The 16,008-nt window shown below is 37.4% G+C and overlaps 5 protein-coding genes across 5 annotated transcripts; 2 read left to right on the plus strand and 3 right to left on the minus strand.

Moving 5' to 3' along the window:
* Positions 1–495: 495 nt before the first annotated feature.
* Positions 496–3,154, minus strand: CBG11424 (the record flags this gene model as incomplete). The annotated part of the gene is made up of 9 exons (XM_002635140.1): positions 496–594; positions 644–792; positions 1,087–1,228; positions 1,275–1,799; positions 1,846–1,991; positions 2,041–2,312; positions 2,357–2,563; positions 2,610–2,801; positions 2,946–3,154. 9 exons carry the CDS (start codon positions 3,152–3,154, stop codon positions 496–498), a joined length of 1,941 nt encoding a protein of 646 aa, XP_002635186.1.
* A 1,480-nt stretch (positions 3,155–4,634) lies between these two features.
* CBG11423 lies at positions 4,635–5,205 on the plus strand (the record flags this gene model as incomplete). The annotated part of the gene is made up of 2 exons (XM_002635139.1): positions 4,635–4,745; positions 5,041–5,205. 2 exons carry the CDS (start codon positions 4,635–4,637, stop codon positions 5,203–5,205), a joined length of 276 nt encoding a protein of 91 aa, XP_002635185.1.
* Positions 5,206–5,257: 52 nt separating this feature from the next.
* CBG11422 lies at positions 5,258–7,742 on the minus strand (the record flags this gene model as incomplete). Its single annotated transcript, XM_045236480.1, has 9 exons — positions 5,258–5,529; positions 5,574–5,727; positions 5,911–6,271; positions 6,320–6,491; positions 6,850–6,979; positions 7,023–7,131; positions 7,177–7,365; positions 7,413–7,607; positions 7,657–7,742. 9 exons carry the CDS (start codon positions 7,740–7,742, stop codon positions 5,258–5,260), a joined length of 1,668 nt encoding a protein of 555 aa, XP_045094533.1.
* Positions 7,743–8,696: 954 nt separating this feature from the next.
* On the plus strand, positions 8,697–9,781 carry CBG11421 (the record flags this gene model as incomplete). The annotated part of the gene is made up of 5 exons (XM_045236481.1): positions 8,697–8,839; positions 9,160–9,283; positions 9,387–9,542; positions 9,588–9,707; positions 9,755–9,781. 5 exons carry the CDS (start codon positions 8,697–8,699, stop codon positions 9,779–9,781), a joined length of 570 nt encoding a protein of 189 aa, XP_045094534.1.
* Positions 9,782–9,933: 152 nt separating this feature from the next.
* On the minus strand, positions 9,934–14,873 carry CBG11420 (the record flags this gene model as incomplete). Its single annotated transcript, XM_002635136.1, has 14 exons — positions 9,934–10,209; positions 10,257–10,764; positions 10,814–11,424; positions 11,472–11,570; positions 12,168–12,257; positions 12,301–12,452; positions 12,498–12,645; positions 12,693–13,062; positions 13,105–13,421; positions 13,469–13,692; positions 13,741–13,894; positions 13,941–14,097; positions 14,146–14,343; positions 14,767–14,873. 14 exons carry the CDS (start codon positions 14,871–14,873, stop codon positions 9,934–9,936), a joined length of 3,411 nt encoding a protein of 1,136 aa, XP_002635182.1.
* Between the last annotated feature and the right edge of the window lie 1,135 nt (positions 14,874–16,008).

Genomic DNA, 16,008 nt, shown 5'->3' on the forward strand with positions numbered 1-16,008 from the left:
AAAATGATTCTCATCTTTTCAAAATAATCAATCTTAGCAGGAAAAATCAAGTCGTTCTCATGTGAATTTTTTATTTGTGATATTCTCGGTATCTATTTGTGGAATTCTGATGGCTCATCGACGAATTCCTCTCATAGAAGCCTACCTTTGGTTGGACTTCTATTATAGGGATAACTGTGATTTTAGTTTCTTTATCATGCATGAAGTTAACGATATAAAGTATTTTCATGCATCTTTATTGTAATAATAGAAAGAAAAAAGAAATTTTGGTTCATAACACAGAATGTGTGAATGTTGGTCCGGGAAAGAGGATGACAACACGGGCTTTTGAGAATTCTGGAAAGCAAGAAAACATGTGGCATGGAATTGAATGAAATGGTGAGAGATCTCAGATTTAAAAGAGAAAAATACTCTTGAAAGGGAAAAAGAGATGAATAGAAGAGTTGCTAGAAAAAAGTTAGTCAAAAAAAGTTATATTGTGAAGTTTTAATCAGATTAATCATCGTTTATCATTAGAGCAGGATCTTCTTTGCATCCGTTCAAGTAGAAGTCAATGGTGTCGAGTGCAAATGCTCCTTTCATTGCAATGTTGAACTGGAAATATTATCAATTACATTATAGAACTTTTGAATGGGTCAAAAACCTTCAAATACTCGAGAGTAAACTCCTTGTTGAATCTCATCGATGATGTGTTTGTAGTTCCACTCCGGATGAGTCCTCGCTCGAATTGATCGGCAACGCGCTTGCAATTAGTGTATTGAGCCACTCGGAACGTCTTGTGCCACGTGTCAGCTGAAGTATGGGTCAATAGGAAAGAGGGAATATAGATTTTTGAAATAGTTGGGATACAAATTTAGGTTCGGGTAATCTCAGGTGTGTTTCATTTTTCATTTATAAAATTGAATACCAAGCAACTAAAAGAACCCGGCAACGAAAAATAAAGTACCTATCCTGGTATCCAAGATGAACTTTTAAGTTAATTCAAAAATAAAACTGATCGCAGAAGGCTCCCGGTGAAGAACCTGAGAACCAAGAGAGACTTTTATACTCTGTTTTGTAGCTAATTCATTTTTTGACTCGACTCACGTGTATACAATTTGGATGCGTGGTAGAGATGATCAAGGAAATGGACAGTCTCTTCGTACTCCAGAACCTTCAATTCCATTCGATTTGGCTTGGTCGGCGTTGGCTTCCATTTTTCAAAAAATTTACAAGAGTCTTGGAGAAACTGAAATTTTCCGAATAAATATTGAGAGTATCTAAAAATCGAACACCTCTTTGTTGACATGGATCAGATCACCACCCTTGCATTGCAACTCTGCGTTCGTTATACCACTGGGTCCGTGACTTTGCAAAACGGATGCGAAATTGAAACCGGGAATTTGTATGCACTCAACTTTCAATGTGAAAGCGTATGGTCCAGCCGGTCCCATCTCTTTCAACACATCACTCCAATAATAGCACGTTGGAAAGCAAATTGTTCGTTGCACAGTATTCAAATATCGTTCGTGAGTTCTCCGAGGAAGTCTTGTCGCATGTGAAAACTTCTGACTACCGAACTCGATTTTCCACAATTGAGTTTCTCCCGGTTGGAAATTTCCATGAAGCATTAATTGTAGACAAAGGTACTCAACACCAGAATACGTCTTTCGATGGAGACTCGTCGTCCAGAACATTCCATTCTTGGTCTTGAAATTTTTGAATACCGGAGGACCGCGAGACTGGTGGTAGATCATAATGTGGCTTAATTGAAAGGTGTCATCGTAGAGTCTTTTGGTTGGAACGTCCTTTTTAGTGGCCTGTAAGAAGAAAAAACTGATCAACGTTTAGTTGAGATTCATTTACCAGGAGAGGATGAGTCAATGGAGCGAAAAGGACCGAACGCAATGAGCTGAAATAGACATCCACATTTCCAGCAGAAATCATTGCTTGGGCGAAGTAATAGAATCCAAACTTCTCGGCGATTCGAACAACTTCTTGTAAGCGGTTGTCTGAAATTTAAGGAATAATCTTCTAAACTTCAGTTAATGTTTTTCTTACTATCAATGTTCCAGCTATGGTAATAAACTCCAAGTACATCGACAAAATCATCAAAGTCTTCCGGAGTCAAGAGGTCCACATTAGCCATGAAATAGTTGAACTTTGCCCATTTGTTGAACCATTTTCCATCCAGTGACAAGGATCTTCCATGAACGTATCTGGCGGTTCTCGATGCTTTCGGCCAGACCAAATTTTTACGGAATGGCTGATATTTATACTTCGTAGCACTCTCTGTTGTGAAGAAGTAAACAAATGTTGATTTGTTGCCCTCTCTGAAAACGAATTGAATAAAAAGCTAAAAATCTGAATAGCTTACGCAGTTGAAACGTTTTTCAAGAAGTCTTCATTCAGGTCAACTGGAGTGGGAGCTTCTTTGCTCATATCCCAAGCAATTGGAATTTTTGGTTTCCAGTAAAACGCATATTCACCGTCTTCTGGCTCATCGTCCTCGGTACATCGAAGGAATCTGTGAGGTGAGTACTGAACTGATCTCTTTCCATTTTTAGTTCTGATAGATGGAACACTGCAAGAACATGATTTTAAGTTATTTTTAGAATATAAAGGCTTACGTCAATGCTCTTCTGTATACAAATGTGTTCCTTCGCATGTCGAACGTATGCTCAAAAGTGTGCCTAACATTTCCTGGCTGTTGGAATGAGAACTCTGCCAGTATATAATCTCCAGGCTGGATCCCTAACAAGTTGACGACTATGTCGATTCCAATTTTTCCGTTCTTCTCTCGTTGATACGGAGTGATCGCCCTGGAAATTGTTGAATTTCAAGCTAATTTTTAAAAGATTTTGGAGCGACTAGGACCAGCTATGGGACACATCCAAGAAAGATTCCCGGCGTTACCATGGTGACTAAGGCAACCCAGTAAGGAGTTTCAAAGGAAAAGGACATACCAGGTGTATTCTGACATTGGAATTCTCTGCTCCGGCATCAGATTGTACGGTGTTTTGAATAGTTGCATTTGAATCGGAATATTCGAAACATTGTAATATACTACCGGAGGAGGACTATCCTTTTCCTTTTCTTCAACATGACCATCGTCGTTTTCCTCAGTAACAACACTATTGTCATCTGTCTCACTAGTACTATCGTCTTCACTCATGTTTGGACTGAAAATTCGAGAATTCGTTCAAAATTTTACAAATTAGAAAAAAAAACTAAAAGCAAACTTTAATATTGGTCTTTTCTTAAAAGTATTCCTCAAAAATTCCATTAAAAATTTTAAAAACGGATGTCATAAGGTTTTCTGCATCTAAATATCAATAAGAAGAAGGGGTGCAATGGTGGCCGTTGTTAAGGAGAAATCTAGTCCCCCTTCCTAGGCCACCGCTTCGGGAGGTCGTTTAATAGAAAGGACGTTGGTGAAACAATCGATTAAATGAATGGGGCAAAGGAAAAAGGGAACAGAAAAGCGCAAAAAAAAGAAAAAGAGATGGTTTGGATTGAACATTTGGATGGAATTAGGTCAAATTGTAGGGAATGGAACGTTTGAAGGATATAGGGGGGTCACAAAAAAGAAGGAAGATGTAAAAATGGAAAAATTTATTAGGTGGTCTTATTTTTGTTAAGCTGGGAAAAAATGAATAGAGATTCGTGAAGTAAAATGAATTGAAAAGTTCCGAACATTCAGAATACCATATCTGCTCTAATGAAAACCCTTCTTATACGTTCACGTTGAGCTCAATTATCTCGACTTCTTTGAAAGATATTAAAAAGTTGTCAACTGTTAAAATGTTGGTAATATTATATTGAATAATTTACCAGTTAACAATTTTTGGATATAATCTGAACGAACCGAGACAATTGAGCTCAAAGTTGACGTATATGGTGGGCTTCGATTAGAGAAAATACGGTAGTCTTAGTACTAGTCTTTGAAAACAATTTCACTTTTGATGAGCAATCTGGAAACCTGAATGCTTGATAATGTTTTTTTTAATTTCCAAATCTGGTTGCCGGTTGTTGTTGTTGTTTTTCAGAATCGTTATCAGTTTCTCATGTTATACTTATTTGGGATTCGTCATTAATTATAACATGGTGCATCGACCAATATACTGACTCATAACGCACATCATCCATCATAAACCACTGTAACTTGGAGTCAAAAAATCGAATCACAAAATGAAAGTCAACTAAATTAATATTTTGTGATTTGACTCTCATTTGAATGTCTTAGGATTCCCTCGGAAGTCACAAAATGTGGAATTCACATGATTATACATAATTCAGAATCATTAGACTGATAACCAACTCGTCATTTTGTTATCTTGTCTAAAAACATTGAAAACTTGCTGCAAATCTCTGATTTATGGTTTACTCCGAACTCCCACTGATCTCAGTTTCTCTTGTTCACACGGAACACGACAAACATCAATTTAACATCCTTCATTTTTCTTACTACCGATTCTTGACTATTTGAAGTGATTCGAAAGAAATAAAACCAACATTTTGATCTTAAGAAAAGAAAGGGGAGGGAGCAAATACAAGATTAGACAAGACGAATGGCAAATATAAAAAAGATGGAAGAATTCCTGTTTCTTATTCTTATTTCGTTCTGAGCCTCATCTACTCAAATCATATTAACTATGGAAATGGCAGAAGTGTCTGTTCAGGTCGGAGTTCCAGAAGAAAGACAGATTTACCTGGAAACAGATAATGATCGAATCGTTATGATCATTTTAATGGTCGTGTTGCCGGTGAGTTCTGAGAATATATTTATCTACCGTAAAACGTATTGGACGAGCCTCTAACTGTTTAACTTAGAGCCAATTTATCTCGGTTCATGTCAATGGTATGAAAAGTTTTCAATTAATAAATTGTTCATCATAATATTAGAAGTGTTTTTTCAGTTGACAAATTTTTATATCTTGCGTAGGAACTGAGACAATTGAGCTCGAACTTGATAGTGTTGCTCTTCTATTACAGGTTTTATGGTAAATGTGCGAAACGAAATTAATTCATGTTTTTCTTTTCAAAAAAGTCAATTTCCAGCCAATGGCAGTGTTCTTCAAATGTCGTGGATGTACTAAACATGTCTGTATCAACTTGCTCCTTTATCTCCTATTAGTCCTTCCCGCCTACAAACATGCCACGTGGTTTTGTTTTGTCAAAGGGCGAGAACATGAAGCTGAGAATGGTTTTGTTCGAGTGCGGTGATAGACTTATCAAGATTTTCTTTTTTCAATAAAGATTTATTAAACCAATTTGATTATACAAATTTTTCCTTGTCATTTTTTTCCTCAACCCGTTCTTTTTTGGCATCAGGTGATGGTTCGTCTGAAGCATCGCCAGACATTCCTCGCTTTTCAATTTTGTTCTCTTCTGAAAATTTTTCGACAAGGTTCATTTTGAACTTCTCTCTCAATTTCTGTTTATTCACAGATTGGCAATTTGTATTGTTTATTGCTTTTTCCATCATACATCTAACTTTCTCACAAATCCATTCATCCGATTTTTGAAGAATATGGTAGTACTTAGATACTGCAAAAAATTAGGTTATGAATTTTTTAAATAAAGAAACTCACCATCGAAAAGTTTTGTTCCGTGGTAGAGAGCATCAAGCAAATCTAGCATTTCTTTGAAACCAATAGAATGAATTTCAACTTCCGCTTTATCGTGTTGATGGAAATTTTCATTGAAGAGCAGACCCGAGAAAAACTGCGCATGGTGGGCGAGGAACTGGAATAAAAATTTTTAATTGGGGCACGGATATTGGCCAGGTTCTGGTTGGTACTTGCCGAAAACGGCTGTGCGGCGGGTCATTGCCAGGTCAGATTTCGGAGTTTGTTTAGTAGTTGTCTTATCCGAACCAACATCCAACCAGAAGTTGCCTGTGAAGCCCAAGAAACTTCAAAATCTCACCGTTTTGTTCACAGCTATTCTCTTGTCTTGTAACTTCAGAACAACATCATTTGGTTCTGGCATTTTCACATCATTCAGATAATCTTCATCGTTCCATCCATCGACTTCTTGAAATTCAAAATTCACATGAAAAATGTTTCCTTCTGAATTCACGTCTTCTTTTTTGCAAAACATTGGAAAACAGATCGTATTTTGTGTCTTATTCAAACGTCTTCTGAACTTCCTTGTAATTTTTCCTTGCTTAGAATCCAATGAAACTTCCAATGAACACACACAACTTCTCTTGATGTCTCCAACTAGAACTCCACCAATCGAGAGAAACGTTTGATTTCTGAACGTCGAGTGAAAGAAACTCATGTTCCTGAAAATACGGTTTCTATTCATAAACACTGTCGAATCAAAAATCCACCACTGCATATTATGATCCATGAATATTTTAAAGATACTTGGAAGGTCTCCAGATTTCGGGATTCTTCTCACATTCCATTCTGCATGATACAAAATGCAGAGCGATTCACAACACTGCTTCGGAGGCCTTGGAATCTTTATAATATCCGCGATGTGCTTGCAGAACAGATTTTCTCAAAGCCTCCTCCGATTCCGATGCCATCCATGAATTGAAAAAATTTCAAGTTGTATGCAAACTCATTCAATTCATATAGCTTTTTATCTAAAATATAGTGCTCGATGAATGTCGAATGACCGTGAAATCTGTAATAGAATGCCCCACACACTGCCAAGTTTGAGCTTGATTATCTCGATTTCTATAGAAGATATGAAAAATGTGTCAACTGATAAGATGTTTTTGATAGTATGATAAACAATTAATCAGTTTACAACTTTTTTATATCTTTGACAGGTACCGTGAAAAATCGGCTCAAAGTAAAAAGTTAGGGGGCCCTTCTATTAAAGATACTACCGAAAAAAAAGCAAACTCACCATCGAACCTCCACTTATGATAGCAGGCTCCAAGCATGTCAAAACAAGTTTGTTTATTATATTCAGTAGATTCTCCCCATAAATACTCGATCGCAGTGTGGCTCATGTCCGGCCAATTTGGCTCGACAAACTGAAATTTTACCAATGAAAAGATATTATCGCAATCATCGCACCTCAATCATCTCGTCGTAAGAATGTGGCCAGTAGGAAGGAGTTTCCTGATCAAGTGTATCAGTGTCGAATGCTTTATCTAACACAAGTCCATATTGAAACTTGTCATATCTGAAAACATGCAAAATGAATTAGGTTATGTCAAAGAAGGCTTACAAAATCTTGCATGGTGTTGTCTCGACTCGTCCATCATTAAGAACATTCCATGTTACCAAATTATAAAATATCCACGATTGAGGGCTTGGTGCTTCATAAACTGTATCCTCAGAGGTTGGACACATGAAACGGTTTATCGGAAAACTGGCTACCGTTTTTCCTTTTTGATAGTTAACATGACGGACACCTCTGAATCAGTCAAAGATTTGACACATATTTTAGATGAAAAAAATTACGTGCAAATCCTTCTGTAGCAAAATCGATTTCTATGTGGTTCGAATACAAAATAGAAGGTCTGATGGGTTGATTTGGTAAAATTAAGAAATTCGATGCGCATCGCCACATATTTTCCATCCTGAATCCCATCACATTGCAGCATAAAATCGATTGCAGGAATATTGCGAACCTCGGAGTATTCCAAAGATATCGTCCTGAATTTTAAAATTCAAAATCTTCTGATTTTGGAATTGCTCACTCTACCATGTGTAACCACCATGTTCTACTGTAACTGGTGGTTTTAAATGACCTGTTTTAGTGAATAAATTAGTGACAACTGTTGCTTTCATTTGGAAATTCCAATAGAAAATATCAATAAATGAGGAGAAGACTAATAGAGAAGGAGTATTAGGGGAAAGGAGGAACAGAGAAAAAAGAACAGAATAGTGGTACAAATGATTAGAGAAAAGAGAAATAGACGTCGAATGTGTTTGTTTGTGAGGAAGAGGGGAACATGATGGGAAGTGTGACCTAGAAATAGAAGCATGGACAAGAAGAATGGAATGCATTTGGATTGATTAGCGTGGTGGGAAGGTAATCCGACCAGATGATGCCGCACTTGAAACGATTCTCATACTTTTTGAAAAAAAAATGCTGAACCTTCTGAACGCCAACTAGGACTTTGCCGGAAACTTCTGGTCGGAGGTTGGTCAGTTTCCGCATAAGACCGCTAAATCTGACCATGTCTCACCCATGGCCCACTGTTCAGCCGTTTTCTGGCAAGTTCCGACAGAACGTGGACAATATCGGTCCAAAAACGAAACCACGCCCATAAATTCTCACTATCGATTGTTTAAAAAAGAAGACACACATTAGATGATTTATGAAGTTTTTTATGTTTACTACTCTATCTTATCTTGTTGACTTTTTCAAAAGAAATGTTTTTTTCTACCAGTCCCATCTGGTTTGTATTATATTTTTCTTCAAAAACACATACATCAATGACACTAGCTTCTTACCCAAACTGATGCAAAAATGATCCAATATTAACCATGAAACCACAAATTATTGCACAATTTGCCTTCAAAGTTTGCCTGATGTTAGTTTTATGGTTTGTGCTATGGTAAACCCCCATTTCACCTTTCATTCGTCTAATTCTCTTCTTCTCTCTCAATATTTGTCACTTCCTGTCTATCATCCCTCTTATCATACCTCGTTCTCTCAGAAATCACAGACACAGTTGTGACTAAAGTTCCACTATTTATATTATCGAATTTTTAAAGGTTTGAGTTCATTTTGACCAAATGTTTCTACAATTGTTCAAAGTTTGGATAGGAGTTTTTTCCGTTTCCTTTCTTTTTCTTCCAATTTTGTTGGTGCTGGATTGGAGGAAAAGAGGAACCGCTGAGGGATTCAGTTCCGTCGTCTTGATCATTCCTATGATCATGTGAGTTTTTTAGTGATATTTAGAACATAAGGCTATTATGAAGATATTCTAAATACCTTAAAACCTGTACTAGAATTGCTCCGAACTTTAAATTTTGAGTTGATTTATCTCGATTCCTGTAAAAGATAGAAAATTTTTGTCAACTGATAAAATGTTTTTCATAAAATTATCAAAAATTTATCAGTTGAAAAGTTTTTTTTGTATATCATTTGAAGGAACCGAGATAATTGAGATCCAATTTTACGGTGTTATCTATTAGAGGTAATACGGTAGTCGCTTTCAAATTTTTTAACTTCTATAATATTTTATTGAACTTCCAGTCAAGCTTTCTGGCTCCGCCACGGTTGGATGACCAACGACACCACTCAGATCCTAATCAACTCCATGAACATATCGGTTCTCAGTTGTTACATTGCCGCTTACGCTTACTATCAACCTAAAAGGGTAAGCGTCATTATGATTTCTTCTAGACAACATATTATGTGATTTATGTTGTATGAAAACTGATAAGGCGAATTCACTTGACATCATTTTTTATTAATTTTAGAAGTTTCTGATTGGTCAACTAATTTCCGCTCTCCTCATCATCAAATGCGCTTTCCTGTACGTCGATTCACATGACTCGGAACATATGGAATCTGCCATGGGAACTATAGCAGCTGGAGCTCAGATACTTGGACTAGGGGGTAGAATTTATGAAATTGTGGGTCACTATTGGTTGGATAACAGTAAAAAATGAATGTTTCAGAGGCGAGCTATCAAAATGGGAACCACAGAATATATCCCAGCTGTTATGCAGTTTGCTGTTGCCGCTCTCATGGCTCAGTGGTTCATTTTTGGAATCGTTACAGGAAACAAATTTATTGTGGTAAGACTTTTTCAGAATTCCTCATAGTCAGAAAAATTCAATCTGAGTTCAGATCGCCAACATTGCCGGACTGATCACAAGTGCTGTCACGATAAACCTCTATTTCCGATATCCACCTCTGACATGGACGGTACCGATCTTCAACATTCCCCCACAAAATTCCAAAAAACAAGAATGATTCTCAATACTTCATTCCTTTTTAAAATCCAATAAATTATAGTAAGATCTAGTTAGCTTTAAGTTTCAGTTTCGCAGGAGTCCTCGCTGGCTTCTTCTTCATCGAACGTGGTGGAGGATGAGATGGAAGAGATGACGGAGGCTTTTCTGCCACCGACGGTGGAGTCTGATGGCTCGCAGAACTTGTCGAGCTGGTCTTCGTGTTCTTTTTGGGAAGCGGGGGAACTGCCTGCTTTGCGGTCTTCTGTTGCTTGCTCGTCTTTTCTACAATGTTCTTGCTAGGAGCATCCGAAGATTTGTCGGTGGTTTTCTCTTGAGATCCCATCTGAAATTTTAAGAACCTTTATAGTATAAAAATCGCTTCATATATACCTTTCTATCTTTATCCTTCGCAATCACTTCTCTGCTCTTCCCCTTTTCTTTCGGCTTTGGCTTTTCTTTTTCCTTTTCCTTCGGTTTTTCAGCAACCTTCTCTTTCTTCTTCTCAACCTCTTTCTCTTTTTCCTTTTCTTTTTCTTTCTTCTTTTCCTTTTCATCGTCCTTCTCTTTTTCCTTTTCCTTCTCCTCCTTTGTCTTTTCCTTCTCCACTCCATAAAACGGAACATTAGGACCAATCACATATTGAGATCCTCCTGGAACGATGGTCTCCTGGAAAGCAGCCGCCAACTGCTCCTCGGTCATCTTCTCCTCATTCATCAGAGTCGTTGAGAAGAAATTGTGTCTTGCAGTGATCATGTCGTAGTCCATAGGATCGGTCCATTTGACTCCAATTTGAATCATTTTTTCAGCCAAAATCTCGTAGATTTTAAAATAATCTGGACGATCAGCAAACTCTGAGGTTTTCATGATCTTGACGATGGGGAGGAAGGTGGTCAGGAATCTGAAATAGCATAGTTCTAGAAAGCTTTAATAAACCAAGATAAACTCACGGATCAGAATTGAGAGTCTCCTCCAGCTCAGTCCGTTTTCTCGAAGCAAAATAGCTAGACAATGTTGAATCAGTCCATGGAAGAAAGACGCGCATTTCCATGAAAATATACAACCACGACCAGAGATCATCGATTCTTCCCAATTCCTTCTCATCGTGCATTTTGGGTGAGCAATACTGAACGGATCCTTTAAACGGGATTTTGTCTCTAGCAGCTCTCAGGATCCATTTCCCTTTATCGATTCTTGCGTACTCTCTGGCCTGTCCGAAATCCAAAAGATAAACACTTCGAGAAGATTTACAGTAGGAGAGCGCAATGTTGTCTGGTTCCAAATCCCGATGAATGTAGCCGTGTTCATGAAGATCTTTGAGAGATAGAAGAGTTCGAATCGCCAGACGAAGAATAGTAGAGTCACTGAACTTGTTGTTCATCAATCGCTTGATAACTCCGAGTGAAGGACCAGCTAGAGTCATTACGGTAACTCGAATGTGATTGACATAAGAGTGAGCAATAAGATGAAGAGAATGGGGACTCTCTTGGAGTACCTCCAGAATATCCTTTTCAATATGCTTCTTTTTGAGTTTTTTCTCTTTTTGAGGAATTTTTTCGACCTATAAAATTATTGAATTTTTTAAGTTTTGATGTTCTATTTTTTCACCTTCATAGCTGCTAACGATGTCCCTTCTAGATCAATCACTTTAAAAACAACGCTAACATCCCCTTTAGCAATTTCACACAATGGAATCCATGGACGCGTCTGAAAATCTGAATTCTTGAAACCGGCATCAACTGAAAATATAGAAAATGTATTGCTTATTTAACTTTTGAGGTCCAGACTAACTTACTTTGATTACGTGTCATTTTTAATTCTATTAATGATGATAATTACAGTTTTTTGAAGCGGATGGAATCTTTAAAATGAAAGATTACGAAGAAGTTTTATTGGAATAATGGATTCAATTTTTTCTGTAACAGAACTGGGATTGGAGAGCGAGATGGGACCGAAATGGCACGGGATACGCGAAAATGTTCCACTGAGAACTGGAGATGCGAATGAACTAGGGGAATGAGAAGGGGGGGGGGTCAAAGAATGTACAGAAAAGGAAAGATCAAAAATATTGTATCACAGAGTGTATAAAAATTGGAATTTCAGAAATAGCTAGCGAAATGTTAACTAACTTTCAACTTTAAGCCAGTTTTTTTCGGTTCCTATGAGCGATATCAAAAAGTGATCAACTGGCAAATTTTTATCATAATATAACAAACATTTTATCAGTTGACACATTTTTGATATCTCGCACACGAATTGAGATAATTAAGCTTAAACTCGAGATAGTTGGAGATCTTCTATTACAGGTTTTACAGGATTATTCCAGAGTGAGTGTCGAATTATTGATTTTCTATTATCGTAAAACAAATCAGCTTTTTGACTGTAGTAGTGAATCTGGAAAATGAAACAATTTGGAGTTTCTGAAACTCAAACTAACCATCATGGTGTCCAACCCGAAGAACAGAGCAAAGTCGTATGCTTCGTTTTCTGAAAGGTTCTGAAGACGGACGTAGTCTCGAATGATTTGTTCTGGCATTCCTTTTATTTGGAACCTTTGTGCAACTGACATCATTTTATGAAACTCATAATCTGAAAGTTAATTTTTTTGACTATGCAGACTTCTTGAAATCTTACCGTCAATTTTGCATCTTTTGTTATAAATATATTCCAACATGATTAGAAAATGTCTGCAACTGACTTTTTCAATTTCAAATGGCGACTTGATAAAGGGAAAACGCGAATTGAATAGTTCCTTGAGAACGGGTGACGCTTCTGATAGTACCTGAACACAATTAAATTCAGATTTCCGAAAAAAAAATTTCGGCTTACATCCTTGTTAACTGGAATCAGTTCACCTTCCACCGAAACCAGCTCATCTTTTTCTCCAGAAAACTGATTTGCTATATAAGCACCGTTTCCAGCTTTTTGGAGTCTGAATTCAACGGAAATTGCAACGAATCCTTGACCATCCGAATAGTTCCGAACATCAATCCAGCGTAAAAAGTTTGGACATCCAATCGCATTGTTATCAACGGAGACAAATCGAATTAACTTTTTGAACAACGGGATCGTGTTGACTCCATCGATTCTGATTCGAAATTCAGCTTCACTGATTCCATAGTAGTCCAATTGAGTGCCATATGCCCCAAACGACATGTAATCTTCATTGTTGAGAGTTGATTTGTAGAAATAAAAGTCCCTGAAATTCCATTGTTTAATTTTAAAAAAAACGACTAATTACCAAGCTCCATAGGCAGATTGAACTGAACATGTTCCTTGTCGAAATCTCTTATTAACACCTAGAGAATTGAATGTCAAAGTAATTCCACAAAAGCCATTCCATCGACTCGCTTCCATTGGTGTTGTATAAATACTCGACATAGAGCTACTCGATTCGGAGTCAAGCGATTCAGAATCTTCCCTCACTCGCTCAACGTCATCTTCGTCGACTTCCATTTGGAATTCTTGTAATGCTTCACGATAGACCGGAGGAGGTTCCACGCTTACAGAACGAGGAGAGATTGGAGAAGCTTGTGCCGCTTGGTTTCTTCGTTCCTCCTAAAAATTATCATTTCTAATAATTAATTTGACTTTGAAAATCTTACAAAGAGTCTTATGAGCTCTTCCTCTAGAAATGGAGAATGGTCATGACCAAAGAATATGGGCTTGTTGTCGGCTCTTTGTTCTACCAAAGCTGTCATGTTCTTTTTTCGTGGATCAGGATTAAAGTATTCTGAGCGGATTCTTTCTTCGAATGTGTTTGTCGGTGAAACATCCACAAACATCCCAAACTGTTCAGCAACTCTTTGAAGATGCAATGAGCGATCAGCTGGAGTTTTGAAATTAAAAAAGATGGTCAAGGTTTAAAATCCTTTACTATCAAAATCCCATCCATGATAAATGTATCCCATCAAATCGTACAGATCATCAAAACAAACTCCTTTGACATATAAAACCTGGTGATCGTGCATCTGTTTCAGTCTACTGCTTTGCATTATATAATTGAAGAAGCGACTAACAGCGCTCAGGATCTGAAAAGTTTTGAGATTTCTCACTAGTCCTAAATCTGCCACATACCGTTCTATTCACATACAACTCTTCATTTCCCACTTTCAAAACCACATCTGCAAATGGAAACTGCCAATTTCTGTATCTCCATATCTTTGGATTCACTGAGATTCGAATTGATGGTCCTTCAACTAGGTGCTCCAATTGTGGATCATCTTTTGGATCTCTGAAATTTTCAATTGACAATTTTTTTGTTATTCAGGATCCCTCTCACATTTTCTCGGCGCCAAATGGTATTGCAAACGAGTATCGTTCAGTGTCGAAGACGTGCCAAAAATTCATTCGATTCGGTAGAAGTTGTGGGACATACACCTCCATCTCCACGTGGACAAGTTCATCTTCTACGAGACAAAATGTGGACAGCTCGAGTTGGTTGTATTGGTGGACCGGAGATTTTCGAAACGAGAGTTGCCTGGAATTGAGAAAACTTGAGAAAATGTTTATTGTTTGCACTAGTGGTCATTGTTTTTGGAGAAGTCAAAAATTCTTTTTTTCAAGGATCACAGAAATTTCTGGCTATAAATCGTGATTTTTAAAATATTTGAAAGCTCCTACAAGTGAGAGACTGTTTAACTGCCAAGTTTGAGCCAATTTATCTCGATTCCTGTGCAAGATATTAAAAAGTTGCCAACTGATAAAATATCACTGATATTATGATGAACATTTTGTCAGTTGACTACTTTTTTGATATCATGAGTGACAATTGAGATAATTGCGCTCAAACTTGACAGTGTGGGTGCCCTCCTATTACAGGTTATACGGTGTCCCTACGAATGTTAGAGCAACTTCGAAAAACTATATATCGAATAAAAAAAACAAAATGATAAATGCTAACCATTCGACTCCTCCCAGATCATGTGTCGATTGAAATCTCACAATTTCAAATGGAATTTTGATAGAATGTGGTGCTGGTGGACGGTCTCTTGAATGGCTTTCATCCATGTTTGAGATTCTCTGAAAACTTTAGTCTTAAAATAACCTAAAATATGAATACCTAAAAAGAAGAGGAAGAGGATGAAGAAAAAACACTAATAGATACGCAGAAACACATAATACATAGGGAGAACGGCAAGAAGAGACCTCCCGATGCTCTCTATCTGCGTCTCGCTTTCACATGGAAAAAATGGAAGAGAAAAATAGTGTGAGAAGAGCGATAGACGCAGGAATTCTGGGACGAGAGTACCAAAAAGTGCATTGAAGATTGAGAAGCAAGGGCGAGGAAAAAACACGGTAGGAGAGAAAGAAGAAGAGGTGCCACCGCGCCGCCGTCGCCGGCAGAGGAGTTCCAAGACGACAGAGGATACTCGTGATGAGAGAAAAGAGAATAAGCTGCGTTTAGATGATGTAGACAAAGGAGAAATGTGTCGAGAATTGATTTTTTTGGAGAGGAAAGCTAGTAGGATAGAGAAGGACATCTGGAGCGAAATATGCTATGTTGAGGGGCAGCTGATTTGGCGATGGTTATGTCTATGGTACTATGGCGCACTGCAAACAATTGTGGTAATGAAAAAGGATATTGAAACACCTCAAACCTATTGGACAAACCTTTAAAGTTTCCAAAGAACTGAAAATTATAATCTTATTGCCCGGTATCGTACATGCTCAGAAAGTTGTTACCGTAAAAACTCTAATAGAACGTCACCCGGACCGTCCACTTTGAGCCTATATCTCCCTTCTTTCGAAAGATATCAAAAAGTTGTCAACTAACAAAATGTTTATCATGATATCACCAAATTTTTTTTTTAGTTAACCATTTTTTGATTTCTTCACAGAAAATGAGATACATGAGTTCAAATTTGAAGATTCGGGTGGCGTTCTATTAGAGTGTTTACGGTAAATAAAAACTTATGTAAATGGAAGTTGTAGATGTAAAATAGATTCTCAAACTTTCAAGATTCGAACTTCGGTTTCCAAAAAAAAAATAGAAATGAATGTGTTTTGATTCACTACTCGCTTCTATGCTTCTATCTCTTTCTGCCTCCTTGCTCCCACTTCTTATAATAATGCCCTTCTTCAAATTCTTAATATCACCTAGGCAACCTCTTTCCAAAATACATATTTTCTTCTTTCACCTAAA

The sequence above is a fragment of the Caenorhabditis briggsae genome (genome assembly GCF_000004555.2).
Source record: "Caenorhabditis briggsae complete genome, chrV, whole genome shotgun sequence".
Taxonomy (NCBI): domain Eukaryota; kingdom Metazoa; phylum Nematoda; class Chromadorea; order Rhabditida; family Rhabditidae; genus Caenorhabditis; species Caenorhabditis briggsae.